Source organism: Nerophis ophidion, linkage group LG17 (genome assembly GCF_033978795.1).
Source record: "Nerophis ophidion isolate RoL-2023_Sa linkage group LG17, RoL_Noph_v1.0, whole genome shotgun sequence".
NCBI lineage: Eukaryota > Metazoa > Chordata > Actinopteri > Syngnathiformes > Syngnathidae > Nerophis > Nerophis ophidion.
In genome coordinates, this window is record NC_084627.1 from 24,747,815 (window position 1) to 24,767,490 (window position 19,676).

The following is a 19,676-nucleotide window of genomic DNA, read 5'->3' on the forward strand; positions in this document are numbered from 1 at the left end:
AGGCAAGTTAGAAAACTGCACTCGCGTGGCTGTTAGGTGTCGAGCGTTATGTTTCAGTGGCGGAATGGCGGTTCGAAGGCCGCCGAAGACAAAGCAACAATTGATCTCACCTCTCCAGAAAGCGACCCATCATGCACAGAAGGACCTTGTGGGACAGGCGGTAACAGCGTTGGATTGAACATCTTGAAGATTTTAAGAAAGAAAAGAATGAATTGGCATATGGAAAACTTAGTGTTCAAACTTAACTCAAACCCATTGAAGCAGTTAAATTGTTCTATAGGTAAAAACTTTTAAATAAATACAAAAACATTTGCTTGAATGTACATTTGAATAATCGTTAGGCACTGATGATGTTCTACCTAGATACTGTTTGTAATGCACATTACAGAATTGTTGTAATAGCAAATACAGCAGTACCTCAACTTACGAGCTTGTAACTCAAAACTCTAATCAGCGCCGCCAATAGAAATTAAATTGAATTCAATTTATTGTGTGCTTGTCCGTCAAAACGGTACAATTGTACCATGTACAATGCCTTTTAAAAATAAAAAAATACTTTTAGATAAGAAATATTGTTTGAAACACAATTAAACAGAATGTACAGTGGTTTCATTAAGTAATGTAATAATATTGTATCCAGAAGTAGCTTTAAAGGGGAACTGCACTTTTTTTTGGAATTGTGCCTATCGTTCACAGTCATTATGAGACAAGAAGACAAAATTATTTTTTTTTCGCTTTCTAACATATACAAATCGTCTCAATCTTGGTGGCTAGCAATGCAGCTAATGGGAACAATAAATTCTACATCTACATCACTTTAAAAATGCATTCAAAATCTGTCAACATTACTTCATTTACGTTCCGTGACGCGTAAAATAACCAAACTTTGACGACATTGTTATTGTAAAAGCGAACACAGAGGAACTCTTTCTATCATAGTAACACATCGGCATGCTTCGGTATTAACTACGGAAAGAGATAAGCTAGCTTCTACAACAACAATACTGCAATACAAAACCAATTTGTACTGACTGATAACAATGAGCAATCATATTAATGTCTGTAAAGTATTAGCCTGCATTTAATCTTTTGTTTGTACGCAGCTGAGCAGACAGCGTATGTACTGTAGTTTTAATAACACGCATGGCATGCTGCGTGTATCATGATCGATATTAAAGTGACTTACTCGATGGACAGTTGTTCGTCTAGTCTAGCGGGCCGGGGACATTTCCTGTTGGTTTTGGGTAAGCAATTCATTTATGTCAAAATAGCTTGGCTCCAAGTTCCACATTTATAACGTCAAAATCGCTTTCATCCCCCTCTGCCGGCTTCCGTCTGCTTCAACGTTTCACTCTTCCTTTGTGCTTGTTTCTATAAGCAGCACTATATTTAGCTGCAAACGTATAAGGTTGTAAATCCTCATTTGTCCAAAATGTGTCGTTTTCGTTGTCTGTTACCAACTCTGCCATGATTAGAGAACACACTAGTGTTCAATTCTGGAAGTAGGAACACACATGTTGCCAGAAGCCAGACGTGTGCTGCTATGAAAACATAAATCAATGCGTGGAAAAAAGTCCTGGAAATGATTAAATTATAAAATATGGTGAATATTGAACATATTACTTATTGTTATGAAAGTGTCTGTTACTACATTATATATAGACTTGCACTAAAACGTTGCTGGAGGGGTTTGAAGTTGTTTTAGAGGGCTTTGAAAGTTACAATGGTGACTCCTATTACTTACTATCAAACATTTTTTATCATTTTTAAAATCATTAACAAAAAAAAGAAGTGTGTTTTTGTCTCTCATGATTGTTAAAAATAGATAAAATTCCTAAAAAAGTGCTGTGCCCCAATAGGCGTGGTGGGCAGGAAAGGAGCCCCGGTTGGCGGAGCAAACCTCAGCAGCAGGACAACATCACAAACTTCAACTAAAAGGTTGTATAAGAAGCTGGACTGCTGTTAATGGTTTCCAATTTTTGGAAACTAAAGTTATTGGGATCCCTATAAGCGATTGGCAGCAAGTAGGACCGGATGTTTTTGAGCAAATGATCTGGGGTTCACTGTGGCAATTGTTATGGCAGCTAATGGCGGGAGGCTCTTAACTCAAATTATGTTTGCAAGTTGAAGCAAAACAAAAAGTAGAGAGACAGCTCGTATCTAAAAAACCTTGAAAGTTGGGGTGCTCATAATTGTTACATTTTAGTTCTGAGATGACAAATTATTCTGATGAAATCAGGCAGATACCTGTGGAACCGAGCTGTTTGATGAGGTCTGTTCCTGATTCGACCCTTCACTGCCCTCTAGAGGTTGTTGATCATAGGGAGCTATAGTGCAGTAAAGACACATGTAGTCATCACTGCACCTTTACAGTTTAATGCTCTTATTATACAATTACCTGTAATCTGTGCCACATACCTGAACTAGGCACAAATAGGTTTGCAGGCATTGACATTGGTGCAAGAGGAGCAAAAAGGTCCATAGGAGGAGCAGGAGCCAATCCGGCTGGTTTAGCAGCTACACCGGGGTTGAGCACATCCACATATCGACTCCTAATGCCTGAAAAAGCAAAAATACACTCAATTATTTTTTCTGAAGGCCTCATTGAATAAACTTTATCTTACCGGCTCTCCTGGAGAACATGTTTACTGGAGGACCGCTGCTTGGGGATGATGCAGGCCCTGCAACAGCAGGCATGGGAGCCATCTTGGGGAACCCAGGAGGAGGTGGTGGAAGGAGCTTACTCTAACATAGAGATAAAGGCACCTTTGATATTATTTAATTCACAATACAGCATTGCATCTCATTAAGAAATAGGGATCAGTACAAACCTCCTCCTCTGGCTCGTTTAAGTCTACCCATTTCTGCTTCGTTCCGTCCCACACAATCTAACAAAGAGATATTTTATCATTAGGGATCACAGGTTTAAAATGAAGATTTTGCAAATATCGATGGCTTACAGATTTGTTTTTATCATCTGGTAAGTGAGCCTCATTCTTGCCCTTCCTGTAAAGCCACGTCAGCCAGCCCACGCCGCCACCACTCTTGTGTGTGAGTAAGACAAACTTGTAGTAAACACTTATTGTAAGATAACGGATCAGAATAACACGGGGTAAAAATGAACCTTTTTGGGGGAGTCCTTTTTAGCTTTCTTCGTCTCCTCTTTGCGGGGCTGTTCAGGAATAGAGGGAGGCGGAGGAGAGGCCTGCTTGACAGCCGAATTACTTCTCTCACGCCCTCCGGAATGAGTCGAAGACTCAGATGTAGTACGAGAACGACGCCCCGAAGCCTGTAAATAGGCAACCTCTTATAAGACTACAGTGATCCTGCCGATAACATTTAAATATTACTTGTTAGTTGAGTTGGCTAATTATTTTTGTCTTTTGAACTTTTCTACCACTTCTGTTCTGTGAAAACACAACTTTTTTTCAAGAAAGACACACCAACGCACCCGGTGCACCGAAGACTGCGAAGTAGTCCTGGATCTCCTTCCGGGACCCTGAACAAAAAAATTACATAATTATTTTTTGCATGACACCATAAAGTGATCAATTAGTTTTTTGACGTGGGTATGACAGTGATGTCACCAACCAGCTGTGCCATGTGGTCATAGAAGTCCATCTGAGGTGTGAGGGAGAATTTGCGTGGGGAGCTGGATATTGATTGAGTCATATGCATCTCATGGTGGATGTGAGACGGGGGCTCGTGGGAGGGAACATGCCCAGGTGACGGTGGCATGTGCGCAGGCAGCTGATGGCTCATTTGCACCGGTGAATGCGGCACCTGGGGTGGGGGCATGAGTGGTGACATCTGGCTCACTTGAGAGGGTGAGTGGCATGGTTGCTGATAAGCTCCTGGATACATTTCTGACTGCTCAGGTGGAGGATGGAAGTGGGGATGACCATATGTGGGATCCTGAGGAGGGTAGCCTGACATAGGAATATGTCCGGGTGCTCCACTTGGTGGAACTGGGTAGAATTCAGGCATGTTGCCAGGGGGCTGAGACTGGGCCATTCCATCTTGGAGAATGGAGGTAGGAGCTAATAGAAAAGTGACATACTTCTAATTCATAACGGGTTGAAAGCAATAAATACAGTGATCAAATGATTCCACAAACCTGGCGGCATCAGCTGTACACCCTGTGGTGGAGACCCAGGCAGCAATGAGCTCATCAATGGATTGTCAGCGGTGGGGCCATCCACATCCATTGACATGTTGTAAGGTTCAGCTGGACTGGGGTGCTCGAGATCTGAGCTTGGGCTGCTGCTGGAAAACTGTGTTGGAGTAATTCTGTCGGGGTTATAAGTAATTGCCCCAGTCTAAAAAAGAATATGGGTTGCATGAGTTTTTCCCCCAACTTGGGTTTTCATTTCCGAATGCATAAAATTGTCGTCCTGCTCACCCTGATCTGCCCATCCAGCTGTCTGAGCTGGATCAGCCAATCTGGCTCATTGAACCATTCCTGCTCTGGCCTCTCTTTCAGTTGTGGGTCAAAGAATCGGAGCTTTTCAGACATCTGTCAACCATTAACAGAAGACCGGCATTTGTATGTTCTCTCAAGATTTAAAAAGACCACAAAGACATGAAAGGTGCTTACCTGGATGACTTGGCTAATGAAAACGGGGGAGTAATGGGACGGCTGCATAAGGACAGTCCGAGAGATGACTTCACAGTAGTGGAAGGCCTGTGCACTCAGACCTGCTTCAGCCAAACGGCATGCATAGATCAACTTGAAAACCTTAAATGACACATAAGGTAAAAGAACCGTACAATTCTTCTTTCGATTAACAGAAAGTATACTTCAACAACTATAAGCTGAATATTAGTGACAAAATACCTGAAAATTGGGCAGTGAGCAAGGCTGGGAGCCCAGAGATTGAGCGTACTCATAGGCTTCTGTCCTCTGGATTGCTTCGTTGGTTGCAAAGTCGAAGAAAGACAAACTGAACCAAAGATAGATAACACGTTTTATATGTGGGCTACTTTATCTAAATACACATGTCCCCATTGGTGCATTACCTGTGGTTGGAGCCTATCAGAACCATCTTGGTGCTCTTTTTCGTGTATACACCAAGGCCAACTTGAGCCATCAAGTAGCAGAAGTGTGCTGCATCAATGAGCCCCTTTGAAGCTGACAAACAAAATTAAAACAACGCTAAAGTGGTTCTTGAAATAACGAATGTTATTAATTTTGGTTTCATCATACCAAGAGTGTCTCCCATAGTTGTGATAGTGCGTGTATCAAGGTCCAACGTGTGTGTCAGGTTTGATAGCACCATGGCCAGGTGAGGGCGCCAATCGCCCCACTTTGCCTCACCGCAACACTACGAACAAAGAGAACCTCAAGATGTAAATAGTGACAACATACTTTAATTGCCACATGTTTTTAATCGATCCAACAGACTTACAGTAGCTGATGCAGGCATTCTCCCTGACATGAGCTGATACACTGTCTGGAGAGGGTCATTAATAGGCAAACTGTTGGCGAACCTGGCATGTACAAATAATATGACAACTGTGCACGTTTTTAAAAGGACAATCAAGTGAAAAAGGCATAGGCAATTTCAGAGGTTACCTTGTCATTACACGTGCGTGTGTCCTGTTGTCCATCTTGCTGGCCAAAAGGAGGGCGTGTCCCCAGAGACCTCCCTTCATAGCAGCTTCAAGTGCATCCTATTGTGTCGAAAAAGAGCATGTTATAGTATTTTTGAATTGAAAAACAAACTATATTCAGAGGCCTTCTTACCTTCTTGCGGCCAAACAATAGCAACTCTCTAAAGCGTTCAGTTTCTTTGCCAACGTTTTCTGGGACCGTCATGAAAGTGTCTGACAGAAGGGACAGCGGCCCAGTTCCTGGCTCCTCCTCCGCTCTTGCCAGTGGTTCATTGTTGAAATCAATTAAATTTGCTTCATTAGGACTCTTGCCGGGTAGCCACACAGAGCGATGCTCTTTCAACAACAGGTCAGCAATATCTGTGCCAACTACAGTCTAAAAAAAGTGTTTTCGTATTACATCACAAAAAATACATATTTATGTTTTTCCATTAACTTACCCCATTTTGTCTACACAGCAAAACAATAAAGTCCCAAAGTAGGCGAGCAGAGTCCCGGTCTAAGAGGTTGTCGTCATAGGAACATGCCAGTGCTTTATTCTGGGAGAACTTTATAACGTCAACCTTGTGAGTTTCCTCCCTTAAGGGTGAACATGAAAAAAATATGATTTGGTTTGGCAAGGACTTCTAAAACCAAATTAATACAAATCTTAAAAAGATGTGAATCAATTATTAAAACATACTTAAGAAGAGGTCCAGGAAAGGCTCGTAGTTCTTCCTGATCCGAAGTTTTCTGCATCATAGTCTAAAAAGGAAACACAAATCCAACTAAATGTTTAACAAATACCACATTTGAAATAATTTTCTTAAAACACAACAACGTAGAATTATCAAAAATGTACCTCAAGGTTGTGAATATCAACAAGAGCAGGTTGACCAGCTGAGGGAAGATTAGGCAGAACCTGAACCAGATGACCACCAGGTCCAAAGCGGGCACAACGGTGGGGCATTGTAAACTTCTCTGGGGTTACTGGACGTGGTGGCGCTACAGGGAGAATATTTCCAATGTGAGAGAGAATAATAATTAATACATTTTCTGAAACAGGAGTGCAAACTTACGCTGTTCAGTGGCAACCCAGGTGCTGTCTGCTTTGTAGCCAGAGGGATACAGATACTGCTCGTAGTTCTGGGAGGCATCCGTCTGGTTGGGATACTGTCCGTAGGAATAATCCACTGCTAAAGTGGATGATGTGGCATCATAGCCTGCTGACACCAAGTCTGGCTGGCTCCTGTACACCTGACTCTGTAGGGGGGAGAGGATAACCAAAACTTGTTAATATTCCAAGAGAAGCATGCATTTTAGGACCTATTGAGTTACTCATTATTGCCGCAAAAACATGTTTTATACATTAGTATGCGTCATAAAGAAAAATAAGTACAAATTCAAATAATTTGATGAAAGAAACATTCTTGTACCTGTTGCGACCTTGAGCTGAAACTGCTACGCCTGCTGTGGTGGCTATGAGAGCTGTGCCCGCTGTGTGCCGACTGCTCACTATGTACACTGCGTCGGTCAAAGTCGTCATTGTATGCCTCTCCACGCCGGCGGTAATCATCATCGAAACTACTATCATAACCAGGGTAGTACCGCCACTGGTCATCATAGCCTTCTTTCCTGTAAGAATGACAGTATTTATTTAACAGCCAGTGCCACATTTGCAAATGTAACACAATGAACAGCAAAAAAGAAACTTTTACTACGGCAAAACTAATTAATCTTGTGCAAGTTTTTTTGATCAAATTAAAAAAACGATACAAAAAAGGACGTACACTTTATTAGACATCAAGCATCCGTTATAGGGGAACTGCTCTTTTTATTTTTCTAAATTTCACCCATCATTCACAATCCCTATGTAAGAAAATAACACTTTATTTTTTTTTGTACTAACTTATAAACATTAGCAAAAGCCTGCTAATAGAGCCAATGGGAGGCGCTCTATTCCTCTTATAAAGCGCCCCAAAAAACATCCAAACACCTCCATCATCCTTTTATATACAAGCTGTAAGTATACTGTATGTATAAAGTAGTAACAGGCACATTTATAATTACATGTGATATTGAAGTATTTTGGTCATTCTAGGCTTATTGCAGCGTAATAATTTCACAGAAGCATCACAGCATTTGCTTTTCCCTTTAACAACAACAACACCACTACTACTACCCATGGCAGACTTTGTGAGAAACAACAAAGACTACTTTGGGACAAATGATGATCCAGAACCTTATATTTAGTCTAACTATTGAGAGGATGAGCAGCAAGTTTTAGAACCTGTGTGCTAACAGATCCAGCTTTGGTGAACAGGGGCAGCGCTACTCTGGGGCAATAACCCTGTCAGAAATCTGTTAAGTCCCAGTTGAGCCTCCCAGGATTTTAGGCCCCAATTGTGCAAAAACAACTTTTCTTACCTATTAGTACCTGCTGTTGTGTGATCTGCAAAAGTCCCAAAATATTGAAATCAAACCGTGCAGGCATTGGGAAGATATTTATAAAACAATTTTGCCTTTCTTTCTTACTTCCTTCAAAGGAACCGTTTAGAATTCACCCCATTTGTGACGTCAGCGAATTATGCATAAATTGTAGAAAAAGATAGGACCGCTGACAAAACGGGACAGCTTCATAGTAGTCAATCGTTTCTGCAAGTCCATCTTTGCTAAGCCCATCACCGGGCTGAGTCCATCATTCTGTGGCCAATCACGCAACCAAGTCCATCTTTCTAAATGCCTATCTAATGTAGTGCTCCATCTTTTGGCAGCCAAATCACAGCGAAAGTGCAAACTTTTATGGCCCATGCTTCCAGAGCGATCATTTGTAAATTGAATTGTTTGCGCTTCTTGTTGTGACAATGCGGGTGGACTTTGTAGCCTATAGGCCTAATATTAATTTCAGTCTTTCACATATTTCTTAAAGCAGCACTAAGTGAAGTGAATTATACTGTAATTATTTTGCGCTTTTATCTAGTGAAACCCATTATCTAAGTTACATTTAAACCAGTGTCTGTGGCAATGGGAGCAGGTGGGTAAAGTATCCTGCCCAAGGACACAACGGCAGCAACTAGAATGGTGGAAGCGGGGATCGAACCTGGAATCCTTAATTTCCTTGCACGTCCGCTCTTCAGACCGAGCCAGCCGTAACTTTTCAACCTTCATAAAATATTTTCATAATACATCGACTTACAACTCAACTCGTTGAATAACACCTCTATCATGGCCTGAGGTGGTGTTCATTGCTTTTACAGGCACTTAGCAGTATTGAAGGTGGAAGGAATCCTGCTACACATAAAAATTACAAATGTGCAGACTTGCTATACAGCATGCACCACTTACCGTCTACCACAGTCGTTAATAAGACGGAAGTTGATGCAAACGCCTATATGACTCCAGAAAACAATAAGAAGGAAATGAAGAACGCCGACTTGCAATTACTGCTATCATGGCCGAAGCGCCAAAACAACCAAAGAAATGATGACTTTTGTCTGAAGAAACCAAAAAATTAAAAACTGAGCGAACGGAAGAACATTCAAAATTAAGATTGGTCCGGATTTCACTTGCTGGTGTAAGGTTAAAGAATAACAATTTCAGACCAATGCTGCCTTGGCTTTGTTCCAGCTAAACTAGTAAGTTATTTTCGACACTCAAATCAAGATGATAATTCCAATGTTAGCTATCGGAAATTTGGATGGTCGCAATAAATAGCCACCAGCGTGATATTTTCACTACTACTTCCTTGAAAAAAAATATCCCGCTGGTGTTTCTTTGCTTCGGACTTGCATCTGCTCTGATACATTCTTGGTAGTAGTGTCATGTTTGTAGGGCAATGCTAGATCATTGGAGATGTAATATTTATGCCAATATTACAGCAGGCATCATGTCAGTATGATGCTATATGCGCTACTCATCATGGGGAATGTGATCTTCTGGTAAAACACTACGACTTTGGTCCACTGGCGCCGCCGAAATCAACCGAAACTGTTTTTTTGGTTTTCTTAAGTGGTGCTTTAAGTTATGTTGTGTTCCAAAACAATACAACCTATGCATTAGGGGTTTCACAGAAAATATTTTATAATTAATCGTGATTCTTAATTGTAAACATTTTTAATCGATTTTAAAAAATCAACAAATCGATTAAAAAAAATAAATATATAATTTGTCCTGTCCAGGCACTCAGGCAAATCATATTGTTGATGTAGATGCTATTTGCTATACAGATTTACTTCAGAAAAGAGAAATCTTGGATATTTCGCTTATTTGTATTTGAATTTATTAAATGTTTGGGTAGAATTTTTTTTCTTTTAAAAAAGTTTTCTTTTAAGTTAAATATACATTTATCAGAGCTGTTTATCTATTGTATGGAGAAATGTAGTTAACCATAGAACTGGCACCCAATTCCATTAAAGATTTTTTTATTTTGAATCGAGAATCGTTTTGAGTTGAAAATCGATTCGGAATCGAATCGTTACCTCCAAGAATATAATCGGAATTGTGAGGTGCCCAAAGATTCATAGCCTGATTATGTATAATTGTTGGTTTTCATTAATTATGCATATAGATAAATACTCTTGTTGCATATTGGATGAATATTCTGGTTATTAGCAGACGCATGAGCGCTGTCCATTACTGTATATGTCACCTTTGCACAAGAACATTTTTTTCCATTGTTGCTTGTAAGGCTTAACTATTTTGTTAAATATTCTTTGGTCAACTTTAGTTGAAACTACTTGCATAATAAACATGCTTGTAATGAGTATCCTGCGATGAGGTGGCGACTTGTCCAGGGTGTACCCCGCCTTCCGCCCGATTGTAGCTGAGATAGGCGCCAGCGCCCCCCGCGACCCCGAAAGGGAATAAGCGGTAGGAAATGGATGGATGGATGGATGGTAATGAGTATCATAACTGATTTTTCTGACAAAATGAATGAGTAAATTAAACTGAAGTCATGAAAATTGAGTGTATTTTTTAACCCCCATTAGCAACAAGAGAGAAAGAATCCTGGAGCCGTCCCTGTAAGTGAAACACTAAGCATCTTGTAGCATTATTGCAAAGTTCTAAACAACAAATACGAACCAACATAATAAAACAATCACTTACTATAGACAATGTCTGCTCTCATTGGGATCCCAACTCAAAGGATGTTATTATATTCTCATTTAGATGAAGAAGCAATCATAATCTTGACGAAGGGTTAACAAAAAAAGTTTCCGCAGTCTTTTCCTGTCTTTCGCTCCATCTCTGGGTCAGAGATGAACGACTTCTCGATTTATGGCTACAAACTTTTATTATCCAGGTGAGAGGCATAATGTATAATGTAGGATGAATTTAGAAGCAATCATGATGTTGTGGCTCAGTATGTTAATGTCCACACAAATGCTACACAAGCTAAATACCTCTCTGTGATCACAGCGCAGCTAAACAGAGTTGACCTGCGTTAGTGCCTATAATAACAATATTGCTAATACTTGGTTAATATTTAGAGTCATGAGATGTAAATGGAATATTGTTGGCCGTTTTTGGATGCATTTTTAGACTGATTTACAGGCAGAATAGATTACTCCCATTATCTGTATTGCTAGCCACCTTAAACCAGTCGATTATTATAAATTGGAATGCTATATATATATATATATATATTCAGAGCGATGTAACAGCCAATCAACAGTGCGTATCCAGAGCGCATGTTGTCAGTGCTCCTGCGTCGAGATGAGCAGATATGTGTTTAGCAGGTGAGCAGCTGATATCGTACACTCCATCCATTTTCTACCGCTTATTCCCTTTTGTGGTTGCGGGGGGCGCTGGCGCCTATCTCAGTTACAATCGGGCGGAAGGCGGGGTACACCCTGGACGAGTCGCCACCTCATCGCAGGGCCAACACAGATGGACAGACAACGCTCACACTCACATTCACACACTAGGGCCAATTTAGTGTTGCCAATCAACCTATCCCCAGGTGCATGTCTTTGGAAGTGGGAGGAAGCCGGAGTACCAGGAGGGAACCCACGCATTCACGGGGAGAACATGCAAACTCCACACAGAAAGATCCCAAGCCTGGACTTGAACCCAGGACTGCAGGACCTTCGTATTGTGAGGCAGACGCACTAACCCCTCTGCCACCGTGAAGCCCTATCGTACACTCCCCAAATTATAAAAAACACTACCAGTCACAACTAATACAAACATCACTATGAGCCCGTTGACCTTCTAGAAACTTAAACTGCAGCTCAGCTCTCTCATAGTTTTGGGGTGAGGTGAACGCTAATTAGCTTTTAGCGTTACGTTAGCTCATTTTGCTGTGCGTGTGTGCGTGCGTGTTTGTGTGCGTCCGTGCGTGCGTGTGTGTATAATAAGTAAACTACAGGCTTCCCAAATGCTGTAATAAATTAAGCATGATGAGTTGACTTGAAACTGTTTAATATTGCAATTTTTATATGTAGAAGAAAGGTTTTGTCATTTTATTTAATCAAAGCAACAACTTGAGGCAGTTTAATGTTGATTAACATGGGCAGAATTATTATAGTGTTCCCAATGTTAAAAGGATAAAGCCATTGTTTACAAATTTGTTAAATAAATAACCCCAAAATGTATATTTTGTTGTTTTCTTACTGTACCGAAAATGAACCGAACCGTGACCTCTAAACCAAGGTACGTACCGAACCGAAATTTTTGTGTACCGTTACACCCCTAGTATATATATATACACACACACACATGTATATATATATCTATATATATATGCATATATATATATATATATATATATGCATATATATATATATATATATATATATATATATATATATTTATTGAGGGTTAGGATTGTGAACGATGGGCAGAATTCCCCCCCAAAAGTACAGTTCCCTTTCATATCAATCAGTCGAACAGTAAATGAATAATGACTAAATAACTCTTTAAAATAATATGTAATTATCATGTTTAAATCAGAACATGTGTGTACCTAGTAGGATACATTTGTTGATTGTAGTAGTTTTCTCTCCCTCTGTAGCTGTCATCATAAGTGGACCAGTAGGACTGGTCATAATATGCTCTGTATCTGGGATCAATTTGTCCATAGTTGTATCCTTTATTAGGAACAGACAGAAGTTCACATCAAACACCATTATCTATACAGAAAACTTTACAGCTATGTGCAAACATTTTTTAACTAAGAATGTCTCATACCTGCATATTCATAGTGTTTGGCGTAATTTGCATAATATTCATCATAGGCACTTTGGTTCGCTCTGTGGTAGTCATCAGGATAGCCTTGCCTTAAAGATAGGGAAGTGAAAACAAAGTAAAGCTCAAAGTTGAAGTACAAGGAAAAATCATAAATTAATGTACCTGGATGGTGGTCTATCAGAATACTGACTAGCCCTGGAATTGGGTCGCTCCTGCTGAGGCTCTTTATACTGATAGTTTGGGTCACGGTATGCTGGGTTCGGGCCCTCGTATCTGCCAAACCACGGATCTCCTCTGCCTCTATTTGATCCATCCTAAGGGAAAGGTAGCATCCTCTTTTGTGATTTCCTCTTTTGCTAATATTAAATTAACAATGAAAAAGGTGTAATGAAGGTAGTTTTAAGCACACAAAATATTCCATACGTGATAATACTGCTGAGCTCTAGGATCCCCAGGTGGGTATGGCCCAGGAGCATACGATGCTAGGCCATCTGGGTATTCTCCATAGCTTCCATAATAGCTTCCGTACATCTGCCCCGACCCAGGATGAGGGACACCATAACCCTGCTGACTGCCAGCAGAAGAAGGTGGTCGAGGTGGCTCAGCTGGAGCTAGCTGGGAAGACCCATGAGGCAGTGCCCCAGGAGGTCCAGGTGGACCTGTAGCAGGGCGTGGACCTGCAGCAGGAAGAGCACCTGCAGTAGCAGGACCAGCACCTGCAGTGGCAGGACCAAGTACTGGATTTGGATACTGGCCAGACAGTGGCGGTGCTCCCTCCATTGGAACAGCTGACACACTTTGTCTCTGTGTTGTTTCATTTGATTCTGGCCTTCTTGGAGGTTCCAGTTGTGGCTGCGGAGTGTTAGCAGCTGACGTCGGTCGGGCTCCTGGAATTGATGAAGATGCCAGTGGCACCTGTGTGGTGGATGATGAAGCTGGCTGTACCTGTACATTCTCTTCCACTCTTACCCCTCGCTGTGCATCTTTGGTGACCTGCATGTAAAATCCATTACTAAACTGTGGAGACTCGTGTAAAGCCGGAGGATGGCTAGGTGCTTGATTTTTGCTTTGTGATTGGTGCATAGAAAAATCAAGCAGTTCATAATTTGAGGGCTGATTGTGATTGGTGACAGAAGCAGCGGCAAGAGAAGTCGCATAATTAACTTGGTGGCCAAAGTGGGGGTCTACACTCAATGACTGGCCTTGAGAAAAAGGCGGACGGACTGTATGAGGTTGTGACGAAGCCACTCCTGAAGTTGCCGCTTCTCCGTCGAGGGTCAGATCGAGCGGGGCAGGGTTTGAGGTAGAGGCAGGTGAGCAAAGTGGATTCTGATTCTGGGGCAGTGCAGTTGAGTGGGATGTACCTGCACTTTTTGTTCTCACAGTTGGGGTACCCTGACTTGCCCCTTGCACAGGGGCAGTAGGGGGGATTACATTGTAATTAGACACAGGTGGCGCAATCAGAACAGGCTGCTGTAGCGAATCGGAAAGCAGGAGAGAGGCGTAGCCCAGGTTGCCTTGGGAGTCTGATGCATCTAACTCACTCACCTTTGGTGGGTTTTCAAGGTTCTCTAAATGTTGCTGTGGTGTTGGTTGGATTCTCTGAGGATGAAGTTCCAGTGGGCCATCCTCTGGAGGCTGAATGACATCAGCACTAGGCTCCCTTAGAGGTGCAAGAACAGTCGGGGCGGCAGGCACTAAAAGAATGTTAGTGGCCAAGCTCGTAGGGTCACCGTGAGCCCATAAAGTAGTAGCGGGGCTGTCACATGGCCGACTGGCACCAAAAGTACGCGATGAGGGTCGTGAGAGTGACTGAACTGTGGGGTTTGACAGGTGAGGAACACCGACAGGGAGAGGGTGTCCTGGCCCATAAATATTTTCCATATTATCTGGTGGCTGCTCCAGGTTGCCAGAAGCAGCGTCAGTGCCAGCTTCTGCAACCATTTTTGCTCTATCAATCTCGATTGGCCGCACCCCGACCCCATGTGAGCGAACAGGCTCAAAGGAGCTGTTTGCACTGGCCTGAAAGTTGCCGGTTGGTTTTGGGGGGCTCGGTGTTGCGGACAACATCTGCTCCGAAGACTTCTGCTGCGTTGCCACATCTCCAGCTGGAAAAGAGTCAATCTGTTCAAAGTAACCTCCAGCAGCAGCAGAAGTGGCAGGAGGAGAGTTTGTATCATCAGTAGGTCGAGGGCTTTCCTGCTGAATAAAGGTACCAACTACACCCGGATGTAGACGGCTAACAGTCCCACTTCCGTGACTCATATTACTGTAGTTAGATGATGCACTAGCAGACCTCATTGGTCTGGGAATAGAATCAGGAGTCTCCAGGTTAGGCCCAGTTTCAAATGTGTTAACTTCAAGAGTATCTTGAGTTTCACTGGGCAATACCTCCTGATTTGGGACACATTCAAAGTTCTCTACATGGTCATAATGGGAATCAGAGGAATTTGCATGTGGTGTGGCATTTCCGTCACTCATGTATGGTATGTGAGAATTGTCCTGAAAACATGATCCTTGGTTATCAAACGGAACATCTGCAGGAACATTGTGGGCAGGTGGAACAACTCGTGGCTTACTCACAGGTTGCAAAGATTCAGGAATACCATTTATGACATTACTTCTCTCTCCAGCCAAAGTTTCTTCATTTTCTACATCATTGTCATTAAAAAACATAGAGAGTGTGCCAGAATTCTGTGAGTATGAGACTGTTGCTGAGGCAGAGCCGCCATTCTGGGGAGCTGTGTTTGACGCTTGATGGGCTCTACTATCAGAGTTTGGCTGCAGATGGACCGGGGCAGTTCCCATTTGGTGGTAGGCTGGGTCACGTGGCGCTTGGTTGAACCATGGCTCATGCGGGGCAGAACTGGGCATTTGGTAGGTCTGGTTGTGGGAATGTGAGTTATTCTGTTGGGTTGTATTTGGTCCAGCCCATTGAGAGCTGGGGGCGTTTACAAGGTTCTGATGAGGAATAGGATTCTGTATTTGGGGATGACCAAGTTGTGTTGGAGGGGTGGGAGTATTCGACGGGTACATAAAAGGCTGTTGTGGAGGGTCATTGGTAGGCTGAAAATAATTCTGAACAGATGGGGGGCGACTTCCATGGTCAGAAGACCTATGGGAAGAAGTGGTAGCAGGAGGCAAAGGCTGAAAGGAGACAAACTGAGGAGGAGACTGCCCGTGAATATCCTGATTAAAAGTCTGACTTTGTACTGGAGCTGACGGCACAGACGGCGGTTCTGTGGCCATGAATGTCGGTTGCGCTCTCGAGTTAAGGTAACTCTGTTCAGAATGTGAAGGGGCATAAACAGTATGACTTGGGGCAGGATAAGCTCCAGGATTGGCTGCACTATGAGGGCTGAACATGGGCACGCCGGGCAGAGAGGACGGCAAGGGGGCAGATGGAGCAGCTGGGACATTCTCCAATGTGTGCGGCAGCGGAGGCAAACCTAAACCCACCAGGGTAGAGGTGGTGTCAGGTGGGGCTTGCAATAAAAGAGAGGTGCTGTTTGGTACTGGGAAACCATCTGCAGCCATAGAAGGAGGGGGACCTCGGACAAAAGCAAAGGGATCCGTCATGGGTTGGGTAGAAGGTGGCATTGAGTGAGACGCTATCCCTGCCGCAGCCTTTTGAGGCCTGGTCCTGCGGAACATATTGGGCCCAGAAGGAGGAGGGGGGCCGGAAGCTCTCGGAAGTCCAGTCTGAGGAGGAGGCTGCATGGCAGCAGTGTTGCAACCAGTCACTCAGAAGATCTCACTTGAGAGTTGAACTCAGTCATAGCTGAAAAAAGAAAGCACCACATGAACCTTACCACACCTATGTTTGCGCAGTTGTCTATATTGCCAATGAAACCGGGTAACATCCGTGAAACACTATGGCTATTAGACGGTACTTACTTACTGTACTAATCATGTGCAGGCAGCACACTACTCATTATTAATACTCTTATTGACTAAAATGCCACACTTTATGCATGTAATGGCTTAAGTAATCAATCTGATCTGTGACCTAAGAGATCAACAGGCGGATTGGTGCGGCGTATTCACTAATGCGGACGCTGTATCGATCCGTTGTGGTGAAGAAGGAGCTGAGTCGGAAGGCAAAGCTCTCAATTTACCGGTCAATCTACGTTCCCATCCTCACCTATGGTCATGAGCTTTGGGTTATATGACCGAAAGGACAAGATCACGGGTAAAGCGGCCGAAATGACTTTCCTCCGCCGGGTGGCGGGGCTCTTTTTGAGAGATGGGGTGAGAAGCTCTGCCATCTGGGAGGAGCTCAAAGTAAAGCTGCTGCTCTTCCACATCCAGAGGAGCCAGATAAGGTGGTTCGGGCATCTGGTCAGGATGCCACCCGAACGCCTCCCTAGGGAGGTGTTTAGGGCACGTCCAACCGGTAGGAGGCCACGGGGAAGACCCAGGACACGTTGGGAAGACTATGTCTCCCGGCTGGCCTGGGAACGCCTCGTGATCCCTCGGGAAGAGCTGGACGAAGTGGTTGGGGAGAGGGAAGTCTGGGCTTCCCTGCTTAGGCTGCTGCCCCCGCGACCCGACCTTGGATAAGCGGAAGAAGATGGATGGATGGCCTAAGTAATATTGTGAGGTACAGACATAAAACCACTGGCAGCAAAAAATAACGAGCTAATTTTCATGAGATAACATTATTTGAGACAACCATGGCGTAACAGCGAAATAAAGGCCTACTGAAATCCACTACTACCCACCACGCAGTCTATCAATGATGAAATATTAACATTGCAACACATGCCAATACGGCTTTTTTAGTTTACTGAATTGCAATTTTAAATTTCCCGGGAGTTTTTTCTTGAAAACCGTTGCGTAATGATGACATGTACGCTTGACGTCACGGGCTGTTAGGAAATATGAGCGCTGCGCACACACACACAGCTAAAAGTCGTCTGCTTTAACAGCATAATTACACAGTATTTTGGAGATCTGTGTAGCTGAATCCTTTGCAATTTGTTCAATTAATATTGGAGAAGTCAAAAGTAGAAAAATTGAGTTGGGAAGCTTTAGCCTTTTGCCACACAAACACACGGTGATTCCTTGTTTAAAATTCACGGAGGTGAAACTTTACTATGGATCATAGCAAACATGAATCCCAACCAAATGTCAACCAGCAGGTTTCGGTGAGAAAATTGTGGTAAAAAGTTGCTTCTTACCGGAGATCAGCTGAGCTTGTGCCGCCCATAAAGCTGCCGTTGACTTCCCTGAGACACTGCGCGTCAACACACCCGTGGACAAACACCTCCGACTATCAGGTACTGTTAAACTCACTAAAACACTAGCAACACAATAGAAAGATAAGGGAGTACCCTGAATTATCCTAGTAAATGTGTCTAAAAACATCTGAATCTGTCCCAATGTAGTCGCGTTTTTTTTTCTAGTCCGTTGCTATCATTATCCTCAAACACAAATCTTTCATCCTCCCTCAAATTAATGGGGAAATTGTCGTTTTCTCGTTCTGAATGGCTGTTTTTGCCTGTTTTACCTCCCATTAAAAACAATGTGAAAATGTGAGGAGCCATCAACATGTGACGTCATCGTCTGCGACTTCCCGTAGAGGCAGGGCTTTTTTGTTAGCAAGCAAAAGTTGCAAACTTTATCGTGGATGTTCTCTACTAAATCCTTTCAGCGAAATTATGGCAGTATCGCGAAATGATCAAGTATGACACACAGAATGGACCTGCTATCCCTGTTTAAATAAGAAAATCTCATTTCAGTAGGCCTTTAAAGTGCTATTACAAGTTGGGAAAGTAGGCACGACTCTATCACAAGATAACTCCTGTTCATTAACGTGGCGGCATCTGATAAAACACGCTGCAAACCCACCCTCGACAGACATTAAATCCAGCGACTCACATTTCCTCATTAAACCTTAAAACCTCCGGCATGAGCTCTTGTTGTTGTTGGCTTGACAGCTAACGGTGTTGCTACACAGCCTAAACCCAACACGCTAACCACTAGCATAACATTGTCGTCCGAAGTCGACGGAATATGGCCATATTTGAGTGCCAGTCACGTAATCTGCGCCAAAGATATTTTCCTAGTACATTCAGATCTATCAACAGCTTCCAGAGAGCATGTTGGAGTCGCCTGTCAGTCGTCGAGCACATTTAAACATCTTCATTGCCTGCTTGAGCTAACCTTAGCATTCGAGCTTGTTAGCATAGCCGCTAAGTAGCTAACATAAGGGGAAACAACCACACATTTCCCGCGCGGACGTCGGAATACATGTAAACTGAAAACGGTGTTATTGTTTTTATGTGTCCTCCCACTCCCCGGACGGTACAAAATAGGTACACATAAGAGTAAATTCTTACAAATGCGCAGGATGGCGAGTATGACACTCGGCCACCATCTTCAGGCGACGTGTACAAGCGGCGTCACCCGGCAAACAAGTCTTGCGTCATCACAGGGGCGGGGCTTAACTTCTGTTTTAAAGGCCTACTGAAACCCACTACTACACACCACGCAGTCTAATAGTTTATATATCAATGATGAAATATTAACATTGCAACAGATGCCAATACAGCCTTTTTAGTTTACTAAATTACAATTTTAAGTTTCCCGGGAGTTTCGTCTTGAAAACATTGTGTAATGATGACATGTACGCAAGACGTCACGGGTTTTAAGGAAATATGAGCGCTGCACACACACACAGCTAAAAGTCGTCTGCTTTAACGGCATAATTACACAGTATTTTGGAGATCTGTGTTGCTGAATCTTTTGCAATTTTTTCAATTAATATTGGAGAAGTCACAGTAGAAAGATGGAGTTGGGAAGCTTTAGCCTTTAGCCACACAAACACACGGTGATTCCTTGTTTGAAATTCCTGGAGGTGAAACCTTACTATGGATCAGAGCGCGGTC

At 42.9% G+C, this 19,676-nt stretch overlaps 1 protein-coding gene across 3 annotated transcripts in view; it reads right to left on the reverse strand.

Moving 5' to 3' along the window:
• The window catches only part of sec16a (SEC16 homolog A, endoplasmic reticulum export factor), a 22,665-nt gene extending 3,415 nt beyond the window's left edge, over nt 1-19,250 (reverse strand). For 2 of the 3 annotated variants that reach the window (XM_061876664.1, XM_061876663.1), the window contains exons 1-28: nt 19,128-19,250; nt 13,207-16,564; nt 12,946-13,097; nt 12,784-12,872; nt 12,560-12,683; nt 7,029-7,227; nt 6,672-6,855; nt 6,455-6,597; nt 6,296-6,357; nt 6,054-6,192; nt 5,747-5,989; nt 5,576-5,673; nt 5,409-5,490; nt 5,207-5,324; nt 5,020-5,131; nt 4,838-4,943; nt 4,598-4,738; nt 4,403-4,516; nt 4,118-4,319; nt 3,592-4,040; nt 3,452-3,499; nt 3,125-3,289; nt 2,961-3,044; nt 2,832-2,888; nt 2,625-2,745; nt 2,419-2,559; nt 2,248-2,327; nt 111-182 (exon numbers count right to left, since the gene is read on the reverse strand). In XM_061876664.1, coding sequence (XP_061732648.1) covers nt 111-182; nt 2,248-2,327; nt 2,419-2,559; nt 2,625-2,745; nt 2,832-2,888; nt 2,961-3,044; nt 3,125-3,289; nt 3,452-3,499; nt 3,592-4,040; nt 4,118-4,319; nt 4,403-4,516; nt 4,598-4,738; nt 4,838-4,943; nt 5,020-5,131; nt 5,207-5,324; nt 5,409-5,490; nt 5,576-5,673; nt 5,747-5,989; nt 6,054-6,192; nt 6,296-6,357; nt 6,455-6,597; nt 6,672-6,855; nt 7,029-7,227; nt 12,560-12,683; nt 12,784-12,872; nt 12,946-13,097; nt 13,207-16,503 — 6,822 coding nt within the window. In that variant the 5' untranslated portion in view covers nt 16,504-16,564; nt 19,128-19,250. The remainder of the gene's footprint in view (nt 1-110; nt 183-2,247; nt 2,328-2,418; nt 2,560-2,624; nt 2,746-2,831; nt 2,889-2,960; nt 3,045-3,124; nt 3,290-3,451; nt 3,500-3,591; nt 4,041-4,117; nt 4,320-4,402; nt 4,517-4,597; nt 4,739-4,837; nt 4,944-5,019; nt 5,132-5,206; nt 5,325-5,408; nt 5,491-5,575; nt 5,674-5,746; nt 5,990-6,053; nt 6,193-6,295; nt 6,358-6,454; nt 6,598-6,671; nt 6,856-7,028; nt 7,228-12,559; nt 12,684-12,783; nt 12,873-12,945; nt 13,098-13,206; nt 16,565-19,127) is intronic. The other variant, XM_061876665.1, reaches the window with a different exon arrangement.
• Nucleotides 19,251-19,676: the final 426 nt, after the last annotated feature.